At 39.7% G+C, this 21,413-nt stretch overlaps 1 protein-coding gene across 3 annotated transcripts; it reads right to left on the bottom strand.

The window, feature by feature from the left end:
• Positions 1–207: 207 nt before the first annotated feature.
• Positions 208–21,203, bottom strand: GGPS1 (geranylgeranyl diphosphate synthase 1). 3 transcript variants are annotated; one of them, XM_082300806.1, is made up of 4 exons: positions 21,079–21,203; positions 16,489–16,581; positions 9,071–9,141; positions 208–5,387 (listed from the first exon to the last, which is right to left on the bottom strand). In XM_082300806.1, exons 2-4 carry the CDS (start codon positions 16,553–16,555, stop codon positions 4,626–4,628), a joined length of 900 nt encoding a protein of 299 aa, XP_082156932.1. In that variant the 5' UTR covers positions 16,556–16,581; positions 21,079–21,203; the 3' UTR covers positions 208–4,625. The 3 variants fall into 3 exon arrangements, with proteins under 3 accessions (XP_082156932.1, XP_082156934.1, XP_082156933.1); XM_082300808.1 differs by lacking the exon at positions 21,079–21,203 and adding an exon at positions 20,520–20,656; XM_082300807.1 differs by lacking the exon at positions 21,079–21,203 and adding an exon at positions 20,392–20,428.
• Between the last annotated feature and the right edge of the window lie 210 nt (positions 21,204–21,413).

Below are 21,413 nucleotides of genomic sequence, written 5' to 3'. Positions count from 1 at the left end.
CCTCACAAGGTGCCTCTGAAGTAATTTTAAAATAACTGCTGCAGAAGAGGTTGAACACAGATGCTCAGCTATGAAAAAGTTATTCAGGAAGGATATTAATGTGAGGTAGCAATCAACTCAAACAGGAACATGGCAGATTATGTTTCCCTGTCTTCAAGAACAGAAAAATTGTTAAGAGAAAGAAAAATACAGCGATGAAACAATGTACTCTGTTTTATCTGTACCTTTAATCAAAATCTTTAGATGATATATGCAAGTTACATAAATAATTATCAGAATAAAAATTTTTTAACTTAAGTATCTCTCACAGTCTATTTGGAAAGCAAGAAGGGAAGCTCAGAGAAACTAAACACACACTTAAGCCTTTCCTTACAAAGTCAAGTAAATTCTGTAAAACAAGGTGAAATTACATGAGGCAGCCTCAGGAAGCAAAAACGGGTTTTCTTATTCTCTCAAATCCTTTCCCTGGCCTTTGTCCACCAGCTAGCTCTGACATTCATCAGGCTCTTGCTGAGTAGGATAATTCATTAACCTGGACAAAAATTAACTTCTCTCCCTCAGGGCTAGTGAGTTAAGTTCATTCATAAAAAGACCTAGCAGGCATTACCACTAAAGCAAAATGGTCCTGAAAGCAAACAGGTAGGGTAAGGAAAGTAGCTCAAGCTACATGAGACAAAAGTAATTTATGGTAATATAAAATGCTACAGGCTTTAGCTTCCTGGAAAAGAACTTTCAGGCATTTTGAGATTGCAGAAAATCTTGGATTAATCTTGGATTACGTTAGTGAAGGCAACCGATGAGCCAAGATTCAACATTTCAAAAGTAGACCCAGACTATTTTGTTTGTCCAGGATCAAAACCAACTTTGATGGTATTATGTGTGCTTGGTATTAACAGCAGAATAGAAATATAGCTGAAAGAAGAATTACAGTGGAAGTACTGAGCAAATAATACAAAGAACATAGTAAATACCAAACCTGAAATGTAAAATGATTAAGACAAGACAAAGAAGAGCAACAGATGCCCATATGGCTCTTGCACATGAATAAAAGCCTGGCCCAATTCAGTGACAAAGGTGTATTTAAGTTCAAACCAGTTTTACGTGAGAAATGCAAACCCCCTCACAAACCCCATGTTTTTATACCTTGTTAGCATTTTAAAAACAACCAAGGAAAATAGTCATTAATATGAAATTTCCATAGCACATGCAGCCAGATTAGCAAAATTAACAAAAAAGCAGAAGCATAAAGAAATGACAACAGTTTCTTTCCCATTAACATTTTTCGTTTGTTTGTATCAACAACTGGCTGATACATACAAAGTTGCTCTGAGTGGGTACCCGAACAGCCTGAGTTCAAAAGGAGAAACCTCTCTCCTAAGCAAGGTCTTGAAATGATGCAATTTTCTTCATAATTGATGGGGTAAACATCAGCCTTTATCTATGAACATCTAACATGAACTAACATCTATGAAAAATCATAGACATATGTCCCATCCAATGGCTGGCTACTCTAAGACAGGTGACAGCATTCATTTACATCCAAGCAAGCACACAGTCAGAAAACAGACTGAGGTGGGGGGGAATGCTCCAGACTTATGAGTATTTGCATTTCTCTTAATGCGAACTGCAAGAACTAAACCCCCAAGAAATACATGAAAAACCTGATCAAAGTAGAACTTGTTTGGAATGGTAGGAAGATAAGGGGAACAATTCTGGCTCAAAGGGACTGACACTAAAACCAGTACCCCCTTCGTTTCCCTGTGGGCATCTCCCCTTGCACCTCGGATTTCCATTTACAACAGTGCATATCTTAGGAAGATCAGGAAAAATCCCCACTCCCTGTGTTGTGGGAGACATAGCAACAGAGAGGGGCACTTACACAGCTAACTAATTCTGTAGTCAAAAGAACTCCCATGCTGCTTTAAAGAAGCGGTTTTCTAAACACAGCTTAACCTCAGGAGCCTGTACCAGTGATAACATTAGAGAATAATGATGAGACTGCACAGACTCATCTTATGGCACCAAACATAAAAACTGCCTTGACTAACAGACATTGTTACTACTGACATTTAGTACTCTGAGATGCTCTACCAGCTTAACAGATGAAGGGGAAATATCCCAGCCTCTTCCAACTCCTGAATACATCAAGAAAAGCTCTCACAATCCAGGTTATCTTAACCAAAGTGATGAGCAACAATGCTCAAGTTCTGAGTCTTTTCAGATATACCTTCAGGGTATGCTTTGAATACTGCCATCAAACGCCTTGAAGGCAGAAGAGCAAGACAGAGCTCCATGGTCTCTTGTAACCTGGAAAAAGAAAGCTGGACCAACTTGTCCCTTCTTACCCATTTGTGGTTTAGATGGCCTGCAACTTGAAAACATCCATGTACCTACTCCTAACATGCTACAAGATATAGAATTAGCATAAATACTGGGGTGAATTGCCAGAACGAAACAAAGGAGGGATGACATAGCAGAAATCTCAGATGGTAGAAAAGCTTTATAGAAAAAGTAAGGAAAGCTACCTCATTATGAAAGTTTGATTACACAAAATCGTTTACATCCAGCAACAGAACAGAACAGAAATGAAATGGCACTAAGTGCACTTTGCATTGTGTTGCAGTTACAATATCCTAACAGGCACAAGGATACAGTTCACAGTAAGACTAGGAGATTCTCCTGACAACAATAATCTTTTCAGTGCTTTCCCCTATTCAACATTAACTGCAACAGTGCTTAGAAACTCCCAAGACATGGCACAAAATAAATGTAATTTGCTGCAGACAGTATTTTCACATAACACATTAAAATTTTACAGGCTTACTGAGCACTGCAAGTTATGCAAAAGGAATTACAATTCTCTTTCATTAACATTAAAGACACCTTTCAACAGCTTTAAACTATTCAGTCCTGGCAACCAGGTCCATTCAGTGAAAAGCCTATTATTCTGTGCCTAATCAGACAAAAGTTTCTCCTCAGCATGCAAATAAAAGGGGTAGGCTATCATCCATAATTACATAATATTTCTGACCAAAAGCAGCCATCCTCAATTTTGTCATGTTTGATCACTTTCAGGAGGATATTAAAGCTGTCCAGGGAAGACATTATAGCAACCTTCTTCAGTTAGTTTTCTCAATGGGTTATCATAGCTCTCCCTGTTTTCCAGGTACAGTAAATGAACACCTGCATAAAACTATCCTTTTACCATCAAAAGCCCAGTACCTCTGTCCATTTCAGAGTATGCTTGAGCTAACACCACAGCTAACGGCACCAGTCCTACTTTTGATCCAAACCATTACCTTGCTACCCCAAAGCAAAGCTTAATATACCTGTGAGTACTAAAGGAACTGAACGTGAATAAAGCCAGCCCAGCCAAGGAAAAAACAAACATCTCTGCTTACATTGTATTAACCTTTTTCTTTCTATATATTTATTTATATATATTTATACTTATATATATGAGCAGAGAACTTTGTTACTTATCCCCACCCCTAAAACTTGCTCTCAGTCCCAGTTCTATTTTGGTACGTCTACAATTTTAAAGCTCTATTTAAGCAATTAACAAAAGTGAAGTGGTATTGTAGCTTGTAAAACAAGATACTGTACTTTGTTTTAACAGAAAAAAAGACAGCTCTTGTCTCTTTGGAGAGATCTAGAACATGCCTCCAGACAGCAATTCAGAACAGGAATGAAGTATGAATTATGAATAAAGTCTTGGAGAAGCCCCTCAATTATAAGCAGAGATAAAAGAGACCTGCACCAATCATGGTGTCCTAAAGTTACCTGGTATGAATCATTTTCCATTTCTAACAGCAGCTCATTATGGTGCTAGCTACAGTTACATATATGAGCTCTAATGCATAGATTTAAGTTTCTGGCTACAGAAAGACAACTTCAAAATCTAAAACCAGGTTAGCAAAATTACTCACTGCAGAGGTGGAATCAGCAGCAAATTTACACTTTGCTGATGTGATGAAATCTTTTTTCTAAGGTACTTCAAAATCTTTATGAAGTCACAATTTCTTATTTGCATATGAAATAATATCTTTTATAACTCACTTTTCCCTGAAAATACCCACAGAAACTGAATAGGATATTCACCCTAGGACATAGTAAACTGACCCACCTGATCTTCTCAAGTTAAACTTAGAAATATCACACAACAATTTTACGTGCATTGTGGTTGCAAGTTATCTTCTTTTGTTTTTTAACACACATTTTGGTTTACAAGAGCATCGTTTAAAATGCACAATAAACACATGTCAACCTGATTTAATTTAACACAGAATTTCAACCAGAATCCTATCATAGCCTGGTTAGGGGCCTGAGAGTTTTAGGTATGAAATAACCCCTGTGATTGTGTAAAGACTATTTACATTTAGATTCAAAACTTGTTTTAGTTCTAGTACATCTGCTTTAACAAAACCAACTGTAAGCAGTTACAGTTAAGACTTCAGAGATAATAGGGTATATATTTCAAAACTCAGTGACAAGTTATTTTTAACAGTAATTTTTGTAACATAGCTACAAGAGAAAGTTTTACATGAGACTGATTATCACACCTCTCCATCTGGTTATTTTCCAATTTTAAAAACAGTTTTAATCCACACCCAGACGTTAATTTTTTAATTTGCAGTTTCTTTGAACATTTTGCTCAGCTGTTGAACTAGTGCTACAAGCTCAGGGTTTCCCCCAAGAGATTCAATTTGTTTATAGGCTTCAGATTCAAGCTCTTTCAATGTATTCCGAGTGTACTCAAAGGAACCAACATTTTCAAGGTAATGTACACAGTATTTTTTTATATCTATGTTCTCTGTCCTTTGACGTAAAATGTTTTGCACCTGAGTACTTTCAGGTCTTGACCAAATTGCATGAATGGTTGGGAATGAGAACTTGCCCTCAGTTAAGTCTTCACAAAAACTCTTGTTCTCACTATATTCTTTGGAGTGCAAGTTGGCATAGTCATCTCTTATTTGGAAGAAGAGACCAAGTGTGTTAAGCAGAGGCTTTAAGTCTTTTTTATAATTTGAGAACAGCTGCATGAGGCCTACAGCTAATCCAAAGAGACCACCTGTCTTTTGCAGTACCATAGCTTTATACTCAGCCTCCGTAGGACAGGTGTAAGTATCTCTCCAGTAAATATCCAAGCCTTGACCTTTATGGAGTTCCAGAAGTTGACGGGTAAAAACTTTAACAGCATCTGGATGATCAAGGGTTAAAACCTTCTCTAAGCCAAGAAAATAAACATAATTAGCACAGTTGATTACAGATGGAATTCCATAGATACTGTGTGCCACTGGAAAGCCCCGCCGTAGCTTTGAGTTATCTTCGATATCATCCACAAGTAGGCTTGCATTGTGCAACATCTCTGTCACTTCAATGATAACCTATCACAAGAAGAGAACATTGTTAAGTCTCTTACTGTAATTTAACCATCAGTTTTGCAAGACTATAATTTAAATGGATAATGTTTTAAAGAACTATATTCTCTATCAATGAGGTTCCTCTTTAGACAACTTGCTTTTCACTGCTAGTACAGATTTATGATTCTCTTCATCATCCAGTTTGCTGTAAGTCCTAGATCATAGAGTCTTTTGTGTAATCTTTTCAGATTCAAAGTTAACTTACTTCCTGAAGTGCTTCCACTTGCATGCTCCTCTTGACTGTTGCTACAGTTCTAAAACATGCCATTATCTAGGAGTCATGCAGTAACTGTTACTAGAAACATGACGAGGGGAAAATAAAATAAACACAGTGTTTTGAAATGTTCAGATTTACAAATCTGAAATCTCCCAAAGTCAGTTCTTGAGAGTGTCAGGTATCATCCATTATCACATTTCTCTTGTGAACCTGGTTTTGATAAGTGGAGAGAGAGTTCATCTTTCTTTTCCCACACTTCGTGCAGTTATATTCAGTACTGAGCTCTTAAAGGACAGACTATTCCCTCTGAAGCATCGTTTGGAAAATTCTTGGCAGAAACACAACAGCTAAAATTTCTTTTGGGAAGCTTTCTACACACTGCTTGTTACTAGGTAGACCAATATCACACACCACCTGATGTGTGCAATAAACCCTTCACAACGCCAGGCTTGTAGCTGACTACATTTGAATAGAATGAAACTTTAATAACTCAACAAAAAAATGAAGAGTCTTAACACTTTACACCATACATTGCTTTTATTCCACAGCTGCCATGCAAGCAACAGGTATATTCAGCACCTGCTTAAATGGAAAGAAATTTAGGCACGTAAACTGCATATTGTATAAACTCACTGTAAAACATATCTGATTAAGATATGATTTTAAAGCTAATGAACCAATTACATTTGTTAGCTACAAACATTGTGTTCAGACAACATTCATCAAAACAACTGTTAAAAAATACTAAGACCACCACAAAATGGCAGCAAATATCTAGTACGGTCCTATTTGGTGGGTGCTGTAGGACAAAACAAAGACTTTGCTGTAAGCATTTTCTTGAGCACCAAGCCACCTGGCGTTCACTGAATATTGTTCCAAAGATTAAAACTCAAACCCCAGCAATTTAATCCCTTTTCCAAGATACAAGTGCAAGAACAACCTACTTAAGCACTCATGAAATCAAAGGATAGAGTACTTACTGAAGACAACTTTACACACCTATTTGTTTGAATAATCTTTTGGTCCATTATCTCATTCTCAGTACTATCAGGAAAGTTTCCCTCTGTTGTGTGAATTCACTGGATAAGCGTACTCTAGTGTTTCTCTTGCTAACCTATTTCATATCACTGTCAGTTTCATGACCTCTTGCAACTTCCATATGTTTAAGATTTAAAGGAAACAGTGTTTCGTGACTCTGTGTTTCTATCAAATTATCTGGTAAACTTAAGACAGTGTGAAAAATGCTTCAAAGGCGAAAGAGAGGAGTGAAACAGTTCAGATACCAGAAAAAGCTTATTTTAGAAGACATCAGGAAGTAGCCTGAGAAAATTAAAAGACTGGTCTCCATTATGAAAGCTGAAGACCCAGTAGAGAATGCTATGTTTTCTGACAACCTAAACTATCTAATCAGTACCTGCTGGACTATCACACTGTGAACACACAGACTTCTTCTACCTCCTTATCTGCAATAGCTTTAAAATTTGCTTGACTCTCGCTAGGCCATTTCAGTGCCTTCTCAGAAGAAAGATCACCTGACAAACACAGTGTCCTCTAATTCACCAAGCTGAAGTGTCTCAGTGCAGCACCAAATGGGAACTAGAAATTCAGTAAGTGTTGAGGGGAAGAGATCACTTGGTTGGGGCAAAAGCTGCAACAGTGCCAGTTAATAGTAAAATAAACTATCAAGGAACAGTAGCCTCAATTGTATAATCTAAATAAACTACACAAATAATCTAAGGTAAGAAAAAAGTCCCAGAATGAGTGCCAGCATTCAGATTTTTAATAAAAAAAATACAAATAGCTGGAAATTAATCGGGCTGTTAGACACAGGGGATATCTTAAGATTATGAGATGTCAAAAAGATGACCAGAGGTGGTCCTCCAGACTTCAACCATCTCTAGTTATTAAAATTAGTATAAGAATGAACAAAAGCTGTAATAATTGGGTCACGATGCAGACTAAAAGATGACAGGGTCTTGTTTTTTCCTCCAATTACAAACAACTTGAGTAGCAAAGGAGACATTAAAGCATTGGTTTTCCTCATAAAGATAAAACAAGTGGTCCAAGTTTTCAATAGCAGTTACATCATCATCAGTTTAAAGTGGCAGAACTGATAACTTCCGCTCACACAGAGGCACTGCAGCTTTAGCTTACTATAGCACTAAGCAAAAATGGACCACATTGTCATGGGTGCTCAGCAAAAGGGCAGGAGGCAACAGTCAGATTGCAACATAAAAAAATCCAGTTGAATAGAATGGAAGGCCTTGTTATAATGAAAGGGGTTCAGCATGAGAAGACAGGCCCTGGAAAGCTGCAGAAACCCCATCACCAGATTTTTAAAACTCAACAAAGCTCCCAGAAGCCTAAAGCAGCTACAGAGCAAGCCCTGCTTTAAGCACAGGGTTGTCCTAGATAACTTCCAGAGGCTTCTTCCAATCTGAATTCTGATCTGTGATATTAGACTAAACCCATACATAAATACACAGATTGCTGTATTATATGTTTTATTTGGATATTTGTCTGAGCACAAAGCGTAAGGTGTCTAGCTGAAAGACAGAAAAAATTTTGCTAGAAAGTTACACAGACAGGCCGAAAACCAGAAGAGTGCCTAGATTATGAAATGCAGCCTCTTAAACCACTTTACTACTTGAGAGCTATGAAGTGTCACTCTTAAGCCACCCTAAAAATGACTCCTTCACAAACTCTAACTTCTGTGAACAATTAATGAAGTCAGCAAAGGACCAGCTGGTTGTCAAAAGCCACAACCAATTGTATTAATTCCTTGCATTGTCTTGGACAGAAAATGTTTTGCACATTCTGTATGCAGTTTAGCAAAACTGCAGTCTAACCTAAAACAGAGGGTAATTTTTCATTTGGCAAGCCACAGTGTTTAGATACACAGCCGTGCATCTTGCACACTTCGTCCAAGAGAAAAGGGAACGTGAACTCCTAGATAATGCTTCTCATTAGAAAGGACTGTAGACTATATGATACACCTGTCTCAGTTTTACGTTTGTAAAGTTGATTTAATTGCCATCCCCGATATTCTAGTATTAAAATCTTAAAGATTTTATTTTCAAACACTGTATTTGTGAAGTCTACAAGTTAACTGTCTAGCTTCTTTTGTAATAACTCAGTGTTAATAACTGAGTTATGTTAAGTGGGTAACAATGATAGCTGCTTATCTACAACTTCAAAGGTTGAACACACGTGGAAAGGAATACCTATTCTAGTAAGACATAGAAGTAATTGCTTTAGTGTTGCATCACAGTAAAAGCTTTGCACTGAAGTTGTTCTCCTGAAAGTTTACTTTACATTCAAAAATTAGTGCATTTAAGATTTCTGATAATTTATGCTATGTAAGAGAATCATCTGTTACGAGTAGTCTTGGAAGAAAGATAACAACCTTTTAAAAAGAATTAGTCAGTACCTGTATTTTATCTTCTGGAACATTCAGCCAGTGATTAAAGGCCTGTGACAGTTTGGTTCTCACTTGCTTACCTACAATAAAAATATTATAGGCATTTATAAAAATAATGAAGTTCATTATTAGGGACAACAGTTTGTCTTAACAACTATAGCTGATTTGAGATCTGATTACAAACACTGATCAGTGTGATGACACAAAAGTGGAAAATGTATCAGTGCATGGCTTGTTCCATCATCGAATAAACATCAATTAGCAGCAGTTTCAGTTTTAAACACTTCACAGGAATACGCAAAGCACATATTTACAGGTTACTATATTTAGTTTTCACAATTTAATTAGTAAGGGATCCTGAGCATGTTGGTAGCCTGTACAGATCAGCTAGTTTGCAAGGCATGTTAATTTTATGAATAAAAAGTTTCAATTATGATTCATTATTAGTTGAAAGTATGGGTATTCATTGAATATCTATTTATCTCAATTTTTAGGTCCTTCTCCTGTAGTATTATTCTTCACTTGCTACTTTGTAAAACATGAAAGTGACACTTCATATACTTACTAAATAACATTTTACAAAAATCTAATCAGAACATTCTGAACAGCATAGAACCTTCCAAGAATTCAGATGTTTATCTTATACCTGAGAAATCTACCTACAAATAGAATTTGGTGTGCTTTGGTAAAAACTACTTTGTTGGAGCCAGGCAGTCACTCTGTTTCAAAGGAAAGAAAGACAACATCAAATGACCCAGTTTAGTGTTAAAACATGTCATTCTATTCAATCCAGATACTTTCTACATGACAGAGTGAATTTCAATACACGTTAACCTTATGCCTATACATTATTGATGCCTGCTTTCTTCAGTAATATGCTAGTTTTTATGTACAAATTATCTATTCAGCATCTAGTCATGTTCAACATGAAAGAAAGTCATCCCCTATCCACACTGAGACAATTCTGCTCTGAACTTTGAGAAGCTCAGTTATGTGTATCTTGGAATAACCACAAGACAGGTTTGCAAAAACAGCTCTGCATATACAGCTCACAAACAAGCATTTGGAAAAAGCTTTAAATAAACTTCAAAGCAGTGCAACATAGACACCCATGGAACCCATATTACTTGACTCAAGTAATTACTGAGACATAATTGAGATACTCTGCAATACTAGTTCTCATATTGATAATTCCATCTTGCCCATAGCACCAAAGAAATGCCAACATTTGAATCTCTCCCTAAGGCTTCTCTATGACTATGCAACCAGCATATACAGAACAAAATAATAAAAATGGGTAAATTCACTTGCAGCGATAGACCCTGGAGGAACAGGACTGAGAATTTTTCCCCTTCTAATTAAGTCACCACCAGGTAAGCAATAGCTTTGTGGGCTGGGCTCTGTAGCAAGGGTGATAACCTTCCTCCCTGGATCAGAGGTCTGCAATTTTTGTCTCAGTTCTCAATGATTTCCACTGCTTCCTGTCACCACCATCTTTTGGTTTTCACTAGACAAGGTTAACAAAATGGTCCTCTTTTTTCCCCCCAGCAGCTCTGTCCTCTGCTTCTGCCACATGTGAACAAGCATTCTTACCTGGACATACACTGTCATTGGCTTATTTTCTCCATTTTTGCTGTCTGTGCTGAGTTTTAAACACTAATAGTTTTCTGCAGAAGGGAAGGATTGTTCTGTCTCTCCTTGAGAATCACTGTTACAAACAACTGCCAAACTGTATGGCTTACCAGTTAAGGATTAACAAGTATTTCACTACATTCATAAAGAAAACCAGTCAGAGATAATACCACATTAAGGAACTGTACCTTATCTGTAGCTGTTTATTCTCTTCTAAGTTACTTGGCTACAGACAGCACCTACTTTCTGCCTTTATAATAGGCAGCTAATTCTGTTTTTCTGAATGTGTTTCCTAGAAAATACACTTAAAGAATGCTGGGTGTTCAGCAAGAACCATTATTTCATCACGAGGAACTAGACTACTAGAACACACTCTAAATGGATTAGTAACATGCACAAAGGATTAAGCCACTTCAGTTCCTTAGTACAGACAGCATTTGAATTGTTAGACTTGTCTACCCTGACTAGCAAGGCTTCCTAGACACTGACTATTCATGGAAAAACACTACCTGTAGAGTGAAGCATTTATCTTTCCTTTTATAGGTGCAGATTTGCTCGTCTTCTAAAGGAACATTATTGCTACATAAATGCTATTTTATCTGATTCTGAAGTCAATCTTATCTGGTCTATGCGATAGTACAGCAATTTTCCGTATGCACAATTTATGCCTGCAGCATAAATGCTGTGATGGCAAAAGACCAAACCCTTCTAATACCGGTCTCTAAAGCCTAGATGCAGAAAGACTCCATTCCTTGCCACACCCCTCCTCTTCCCAAACTAGACAAGAAAACAATACAGGGACACCAGGACAAAATTAAAACGAGCACTGCCAGAATTATCCAGTTTCTTCACTATCATATTTCACCGCTGTGTTAAGTATTCTAAGCAGGCTATTGTAAAATTAAAGAATAGAGGTCTAACACCCAAAATTAGAAGCTCTACCTACAGTATAGAGCTATAATAATAGACATTACTGCACCAAGCTTTTATCAAAGCTCTGTTAAATGCATTCTGTTTTATCTGCCTAAGATCCCAAATTCTTACCCAAATCAAACAGCAACTATGAAAAGCTTTTCTCCTTAGTAGTGCTAGGTGGAAAAGGTGAGAAAAATAGTCAGAAATTCCTTCTAGAGCTAAGAATGTTAAAGCTTTATCCTTAAAACAAATATCAAGTTAGATTAAAGATGTTGTACTGAGGACATTCCCGCCATTCCCTCCCTGCTTCTCACCTAAAGAAATAAAAAAGGAAAAAAATCAGCCAACTTACTCTTTATTTACATGCTTGTTCTTGTGACAGGGCACAGACCCAAAAACTACGGACCCCCATTCTGGACAGGCTCCTGGTTAGTATTGCTTCACTCTTGCTGCATTAAAATAACCACAAATTATGCCCTTAAGGCAGCACCCTGCTTACAGAGAGGGTACATGAAAGGGCTAGAACAGCATGGGAAAGAGCAGAGGGATTATTAACCTAGACCCCATTAGAGCTAACTCAACTCATTAGCCCAGCAGAGAACTCAACTTTTTGCTAGGTTAGCTTTCTGTCAGCTTTATGTACTGAGTCAGCTTATGCAGTGGATCTGCCACAATCAGTACAGGGTGAGCAGCAGATGCTGAGGACTAGGGGAAGGGGCACTGCTCTTTGGAGGAAGAAAGCTCCTGTATTACCTCAGCTGTATTGTACACTTGCACGTTTAGCTGCATCCTCTGATGGACTAAAACTAAATGGATAAAGTCCCCAAGCGGACCTCTCCAAGCAGCTACAAGAACACTACAAACAGTATAAGTGAACTGCAGGAAGACAAGCAGAGAGCAGGCACATACACTTTTAACCTGGCAGCCACTTGTGACTGATTAAGGTCACTGGTATAATTCTCCAGCATAACTCCTCTGTTCAAAATAGGGTTAACTAGTTCAGGGTTGTGATCCTGATTTTTGCTTTGTTCCTTCTCACAATCCTGAATGCCACTATCACATGGTCACTGCAACTAAAGTTGCTTCCAGTCTTAATATCCTAACCAACTCTTCCTTTTTTTAAGGTGGCAGTCCAGCATAATGCCTTCCTTCATCAGGTCCTTGATCACCTGTGTTAGCAAGAGGTCATCAATTCATTCCAGAAACCTCCTGGACTGCCTGTGTCCTGCTGTGATGCTTCTTCTACAACACTGTGAGGTAATTGAAGTTTCTCATAAGAATCAGGGCCTGTAAATATGAAGTATCTTGCAGTTGTCTGAAGGTCTCATCTGCTTCTTCCTGCTTAGGGGGGTCTGTAGCAAACACCCACTACAGTGTCACCTCTATTGATCTGCCCTGAAATCTTAGCCCATAAGCTCTCAACAGGCTCATCTGACTGAAGGTAGAACTCCATGCAAATCAGCTGCTCCTTCACATAAAATGCAACTCCTTCACTAGACCGATTAAGTTCAACAATCCAGCAGAAAAAGCTGAACAACAAAGCCAGTCTTGATTGTTTAGCTTGCTGAACAAGCCCAGGAAAGACTGCAGCCAAGACCAGAAGGACAAGTATGAGAAGATGCACAGTCACAAATGGGATCAGAATCTACCCCTTTCAATAGCAAGCTGTTAACCATATCAGTTCTATGACAACTGAAATTCCATGTACTCCTTAGTGCTGCAAAATCAGCTACTGCTGTTAACTCAGACTCTCAAAAATACAAGATTCACCATGTGTGTGAATCAGGCCATTTTTGAGACAAACCACAACAGAACCTATAAAAGTCAATCCTGCACTTTATGAGACTAAATAACAGAATACTAGATTAAGCAGAACATTGATAAATGTTCCACTACAATGAGACTTAACAAGATAAGTTATTGTTTCAGAATCTGTGTTCTTCTCCCAAGCAATAATTTCTGCTCAAGAAGGAATAAATGTTAATTACCATACTAAACATTAATTACCATACTACCAGTTAAAATAGCACCACACTGAAAATACCTTAAGCCTACTAGCTTCCCTATCCCAGTGCTGTTGGAAGTCAAAGAAATACACAAGCTTACTTTAGGTATCACCCCAAAACCGTTACCATTAAAAGTCTTATTTCAGCAAAGGGAAGCAGAGTAATCAATTTCCTGTACTGAGCAATTAAATCCTTAGCAGTTACAAAAATTTGTGTTCTTACGCTATTGACAACATTAGCAGGCACCTTCCCTCCCCTGCTACCAACCCTAATACTGTTACATATCAAAGTTTGTTTACATTAAAAGGGATTGTGTATCTAAATTCATTCAACCATAGGTTACTAAATTGCTTGGAGAGTTTAACTAGTCTTACAAGATAAGGAATTGGACTGCTGTAGGGCCATAGTGTACAGATTTGACACTCAGCCAAGCTTTCTGCAAAGCTCCTCAGAGCTCAAACTGATCCAACAGAGAAACAGCTCCGTGTCCCTACCCTTGTGCCTGCTCACTTACAAGACAAGAGATTACCCAGGCAAGTTTTTAACAGGTTAGGTGATTGATACCACCTATAATTTGATCAGCAAGCTGAGAACTGGCACAAGTTAAGCAGCAGGAGAACAGTGTCAGAAGCATAGAGGACGGAATGAAACTGCCTCTTTCAGCAAGAGCCTGTTGGATCAGCTCAGGCATCTCATTTGGGCTCCAATCTAGGTAGGAACATATCTGGCCATTTTTTCCACCCTTGCCAAGCACTGACTGATTCATACTGACTCCAAGATTCACATATGTAACTGGCTCCTACTGATCTGTACTTGGCATAGGTGACCTTAGGCAAAGCCAGTGTTTCAAACACAGTAAACACGGTTTATTTATGATTGTGAACCCTCAGTGCTTCACCTGTTACTCAGTACAAGCTTCCCACAAGCACACCACTTTCACCTGCCTAGTTTAAGAGAAGCTTTCCCTTTTGAATCATACCCTCACTGCTCTCTATGCAGTAGTGGTGGTATCTTATCTTTCACCTTCCCCAAAACATACACAAAATTAACAGTAAGTCAACATGGTAAAGTGGACTTCCAGAGTTATACTTTAGCAGGACAGGATATAAAACACCCATACTGCCAGCGAGTGTAGGGTTATATAAGCCACCAGCATAGAGTTATTAGGGTTCAACTCACAAAGTAAAGGAATTTAGCCACAGGAATCAAGGTGGGAAGGTTAAATGTATATCCTAGATGTGCCATTTAAAGTGAAAGGTAACTAAAGAGCTATTGGTCAAGCACTTTTGCCTATAGAAGATTTTTTGGGCACTTTTTGCCTGTTGTATATTTTCTACTAGGAAGCTAAGCTTTTCTTCCTGGTACCTACAATAGCTTTAAAAATAATTAACAGCTAAAGATGTGGAGGTGTTACAACATGCCCTGGTTAATGAGATAATCTAATCAAACAAAAAGTACACTTAAAGATGGTGTTCAAGGAATGTAAATTTCTTCAGGATCAGGGCTTAGAAAGCTCTCTAGTACCACAGACATTCTCAAGGTAGTTCTCTAGAAAGATCACCACCCACTTTAACATAGCAAAAGGAATACACATAAGGAAATGGGAAATAAGCCTTCTGGCATTAAAAAGGCTGATAACTGCCAAATTCTTTCCTTTTCTTAGTTTTCAACTCAGTGCTAATTGCCAAGTCAAATGAAATCACTAATGTTGGCAAGAAAATCCTGGATATTTGTAGAGGTTAATAATGAAATTCATTATACAAAGGTATAATGAATTAGGACTCAGAGGACCCACCCTGCTGATATACAGGATTTGTTGCAGATGCGCAAAAGCCACTTAGTACTCTGCCTGTGATTGATAATGCTACTTGTCTAGGCAGAAGGTCTTCTACCCTGGTCAGATATAATTTTGATCAGAAATATTTCCTTAATGTTTACCCAAATTTTTTATCTTCCTAAACTCCTTCAGCGTGCCGCATAAGCTGGACAGAAGGCAACCAAGCCATTACACAATAGTCCCAATGACAAAGTTGTTCTGCCACTATTTTTACAAAGTTAGTCACTTTGACATCCTGTATGGTCTTTCTTACACTTTAGGTGTAAAAGTCACAGCAACCCGATTATTTAGTTAAAGAGGCTTCCAAGGGGCATATCCATACAGTAGTTTGCTTCCAAACTGCTTCCTACTGTACTATTCAAGACTGAAAACATCACAGGAATGTATTGCTGGTGACCTGATACTACACAGACTGGCTGAATCTCTGGCAAGTAAAGCAAGTTATGAATCATGGACATCTGAAATTGGCAATAAGAGCACCTATCTCTGTACATGCTGAGGAAGATAAATTCCAGGAGAAACAGGCTAATAAAAACTCAAAAAAAAGCCCCAAACAAAACCAAACAAATATACAACCCAACAAAAAAACCCCAAAGAACACCTAAACAAACAAGAAAACCTCAATCAACCCTCCCCCCTGCCCCCCAACAAAACCCACAACCCACTGAGTTCAGTACAGCAAGCAACTAAAGAACAAAACATTGTCAGCCCTGGGTTTAAAACCAGGATCAAGTCTTCAGTACTTGCCCTTATCAGTTTTTAAAAGCCGCTAGTCAGCTACTCCGGAGAACAGAGTAACTGCAATATTACTTACACTACAGACACAAGAGCTACTGTACAAGATTGTACCAATCTCACCAAAAAATGGTGGGTCTAATAAGAGGAAGAAAAGAACAAGTACTGAAAAGTGTTACTTTTTATTACTCTTAAATCCACAAATCAAGAATGGAAAAATTTCTTGGCTTATACTTCCCAAGACAAAAGTTGCTATAAAACCAATTTTGATATTTAAAACAACACAGTACAAAGAAACTTGCCTGGTAGTTGAAGCAAATATTGGTATGGCTCTAGGATTCTTTTAGATGTTTCATCCATCCCATCCATTTCTTTATTTCCTAAGACGGAGTACACTGTTAAAGAAAGCGTTGTTAACACTATTTAGATTAAAAAATAGGGAAGTACACAATAGAGGCATACAACTTAAAAGGCAGCTGACTTACAGGTTAGGTGCAAATATTCCAATTTTGCACATGACACCTTCAGCATATAAAAGGTTTCCAGATGTCATTTACCAAGGAAACACATATAATACACACTAAATACAGTTTTGTTTTATTATTCATGAAGTTTAAGCCAACTCCTAGACTTTGTTCACTTTTTTGTATGTGTTAGATTGCTTAGGTGATGAAGTATTTAAACTTTACCGTTAACAACAATGAAGCTCCACTGCAAGTCTTTAAAGACACTCATACAGAACCCCACATACAAACTCATACAGATACACATACAAAACCTCACATGACTAATCTGATTAGATCTCCCTAAATGCTTTCCCCATACATTAGACATTCCAATGTCTAAGAAATGTCTAAGAGCAGAAAATACACCTCAGACCAAGGCAACCTAAAGAAGTAGAATACTAGCTCCAGTCTTTTGATATAATTCCTCAATCTTTTGTTGTAAGTCAAAATATAAAAATACCATTTTTCTACCACTATTCAAGCATACAGACATATATATACACTTTCCCATACACCATAAATGTAACAGACTCTTAAAATTAATCTTTTAGGATCCAGGGCCTACAGAGCTTGACAATCTTCTATTGATTAGCTTCACTTCACATACTTTTGGTCATCTCTGTCTGCATTTTTTTTTCCATACAGTTTTCTGTAATAGATTTTCTGACCTTTCACCTCTAGCCTTCCTTGCTGCACTGCAGATGCAGCAACTTAAAACAATTCTTCTCATGTGGTTTTAAGACAGGACCTGCAGCAGTAGTATAAAGTCTCATGCTACTTCAGCATTGTTTCTCAGATACTTTGCTAGTATCCTGCAAAAGATTTCCTTTTTTCCTCCTGGAGCAAATGAATAGTTAGGTAAATTAATGTCCCAATTTCGGCTAGACTAGAGCTAATTTTCTTCCTAGTAGCTGGTACAGTGCTGTGTTTTGGACTCTGTGTGAGAATACTGTTGATAACACACTAATGTTTCGGCTTTTGCTAAGTGGTGCTCATCGTAAGTGAAGGACTTTTCAGTTTCCCATTCTCTGCCAGGGAGCAGGTGCACAAGAATCTAGGAGAGTATAGCTCGATCAGCTCCTGTCTGTTCCCATTCCCACCCTCCACACCCATAAGCATTTGTAGCAGTCTGTACTTGGGGAGCTGATCTGTGTTAATAACTATTTTCCAAGCTTAGGTTTAGATAAATTCCTCGCTTCACGCTGTGTGCTCATCAAATGTATTGGCACTTTAGGGGCAAGAAAGGCTATTTAACCAAATATAGTTGTCAAAAAAATGCTCATAAGACTGCATCTTTTGGGAAGGCTTTGCATAGTTTCTTGGCAGTGATGCTGCGATAAGCAGTACAGCCTTTCCATCGTATCCATGGTGTGCCAGCACAGCTAGCGGTCAGGCCACACACTAATCAAAATCAGATTTGACACCCTTGACTCCTTATTCTGTTGCCAGCTTGTTGTTGTAACTGAAGTGCTTTCAACCAGCACTGCCACTGAGAGTCAGCTGTCAAACTGTACCCTTACATACAAAGAGTAAGTCTCAAAGGACTTCAGCGAGGAGGCAAAATCAAAGATTTTCAGAGTCCACCCCCAGATGTTCTAAGCAGAAAGAACCTGGTAGAGATAGATATAAGGATATACTATCAACCTAACAACTCCCGTGTGACTATTATTTGTCAAAAAGCCACACAGATGGTGATAGAATTGAAAGTGCATAGCTATCCAGCTAGGCTGAGAAGAGATGCTAGGACTGGAAGTGCTTTCCTGTAAAAGTTCTTGCTTAGAAGGAAATGTTAAAGTTCTTCTTCTTCCCTCAGGGAATTAAGTGTCTTGCTCATCTGTAGGGCAGTAAGACCATATTCAGAATCCCCAACTAACTTGAAATTCATTAGTATTGTACAGCATCAATCTAAATATTTGCCTCTTTCTGTACAAAACTAATAGGAGTTAACCTGAAATACTGCTTATCAGCAGAAAATTAGTCAGGTACTTCTGCCACAAGTAAAGAGATTCTTACTCTTTTTTTTCTTTCAATAAAAGTGAGGCAAAAAAGCTCTCATGAATAAAGGTAACTCATCTTAAATCACTATAATTAAAATTTTCTGTACTACTATTCTACCATTAAATGAAATTTTAGGTAAATCTCCACCAAGGAAAAAAAAAAAAAGTCTCTTTATTCATCAGACAGCTACATATTTAACATACCCAGTGGAACATAAACAGTGAGCAGAACATCCCCCAAACTTATACATAGAAAAGGACACTTGATAAAGAAACATGTAAATGAAATTCATTACAAAAGCCTCTAAGCAAAAATACCATGATACCAGATGTGTAATATTACTGCTCTTTGCACAAAATTATCACATACGGCGCCTTGGGAAATGGTTGTTATTAAGAATTTCCTGCCGAGGTGACTGACCGATTTGTTACAGAAGTTACACTGTTGCACTGAGAAAGACTTCTCTGATTTAGACACAGTATCTCAACTCACCATCTCCCAATAAGTAAAAGCCAGCAGTTAAACAATATATGAAAGGGAACACAAAGCCTGTTGTTAGTGAAAGTGCAAGAATTGATTACATCTATGCTTATGCATAGAATTGAAGCACCTAAGGCCATTTTACCTTTTAAACCAGCACACAAACTTTTTGCACTTCAATTCATATGCGTGACAAAGTTAATTTTCCAGTTATTTCTCAGCATCTTCACATAAGCATAAAAAACAGCCACACACAACAGAAAGCCCACAGAGCTGCCTTTTGGACTGCATCAAACCTTATCTCTAATGATCTCTTTGAAGACACATGTTACACTAGGATAAGATGGTGACGTGGGCTTCCATAATGTGCAACTACTCTAAAGCTATACTTGAAGCTGTGATCTGTGTCTAGGACCTTTCTAGAGAGGATTAAAGCAATGTTAATTCTAGGTCGAATGTCAAGAAAAAGTTTCCCTTTGGAACTTTGCAAAACAGTTTCTCACCCTATCCTGTTCCATCCCACTCTGCAGAACCTTCTTCCCCTCCTCCCAAACAGGGGAATGTAATAGTCTGAAAGAGTCCAGGCTAAATATACAGACAGTATTTTAAAAAGTATCATCATCTCAGGGGTCCAGTCATAGTGCAATTACAGAGAAAATAAAAGACAACTACCATAGAAGCAGAGAGCTGTAGTATAAAATGAACCATTCAGAAAGTTCTCAAATCAGCTCCATCATAGAACTTAGTGCATTGAGACACTGGCTTCGTTGTAACCGGGGGCGGGAGGGGGAAGAAGCCCCAAATAGGGGGAGCAGGTAGGAGTGAGAAGGTCAGTTTCAAAAGGAATACACAGAAAACTCACTGAATATGTATTGTTTCAAACAAAGACCACCAGAGGTCTTAATCCAAACATAACTGGGACACGAGTCCGCACTCCCTTTCTAATTAGGAGAGTCGCGTTTATAACTCCTCCTAGGCTGACACCGAACAACACCTCACATTCAACCTGTGGGCGGGCAGCTTTCCACAGGTGGAAGGACAGTCACAGTCCACACATTTCCCCCAAAGATACAGCTAAGTAAAAAATAGCTTTCCATAGCCGCCACTCCAACAGTAACGCCAGAACGCCACGAGCATACTGCTCCTGGGATCGTGGTTCCATTTTAATGGGATTTCCAGGTAAAATTGAGCACGAACGCTGCAGAAGCCAGAGAACAATACCTGGGCCGCCAAAGTCCCCGCCCGCAGACGGGGAGGGTCTCTGAGCTGCGGACTGACCCGAAGACAGAAGATGAGTCGGCAAAATCTGCGACGGCAGCTGAGAGCTGCGTTACGCGGTCAAAACTCACATTTCACAGAGAGCACGAAATTGCTGCCGCTCTGTCTGCAGCTGCCGAACTCCCGCCGCAGCCAGACCAAGGGAAATAAGGTTCATTTTTTTCGGAGTTCAACACGACAGGCGCAGCCTCTTCAGCTGCCTCCAGAACTCCAGGACGAGCGGGCCCAGCTCTTCAGCGCCATTTTAGGAGATCGAGAGCCGAGGACGCATCGCTCCCCCCGCCCGCTGTCCACCCCCATTTTCTGATCGGCGCTGTCGGGCTCGGCCGCCAGGGAGGGCCGGGAAGCGCCGCCCGCCGCCAGCCCAGCGCAGCCCCGGCCCCGGAGCACTCCGTCAGTCACTCCGCCCGCCCCGGCGACCGCCGGCACCGCCCAGCACTACCGGCGGCCCCCTTTCACCCGGCCCCTTCCCGGGCAGCCTACAAGCCCCTCCTGGAGCGGGGCGGGGCGGCTCCAGGACCCGCTCCCCCACAGAACTGGCCCCTCCGAGCGCGGCGCCCCCTCTCTTCCCCACCTGGACGCCAGCGCCCCCCACCAGCCACAGCCAGCTAACGGGGCAGGCGACCTCACCTCGTCCTCGTCGTCGTCCTCGTCGTCGCCGCCGCCTCCTCCTCCGCCAGCAGCCGGAGCCGCGCCCCCGAGCAGCCGCCGCTCCGAGACTGGCGGCGGCAGAGCCCAGAGCGGGAGCGCCGCCCCCCTCCTTCCTTCCGCCCCGCCGGGCGCCACCTTCCCCTCCTGAGGGGAAAATGCGCCACCGAGCGCTCCGCCGCGCACGCGTAAGCCCCGCCTCCTCGGTCATTAGCATTCGCTTGAGGGCCCCGCCCCCCTCGCGCGCGGTGCGCCCTGGGAGTTGTTGTCCGCTGAGCCGCGCTGCCCTGCCTGCCGGAAATGCTGCGAGCAGCGAG

The sequence above is a fragment of the Coloeus monedula genome, assembly GCF_965178545.1.
Source record: "Coloeus monedula genome assembly, chromosome: 2".
Classification (NCBI taxonomy): domain Eukaryota; kingdom Metazoa; phylum Chordata; class Aves; order Passeriformes; family Corvidae; genus Coloeus; species Coloeus monedula.
Note: the sequence above shows the minus strand (reverse complement) of the source record. Positions and strands in the feature narration are given on the sequence as shown.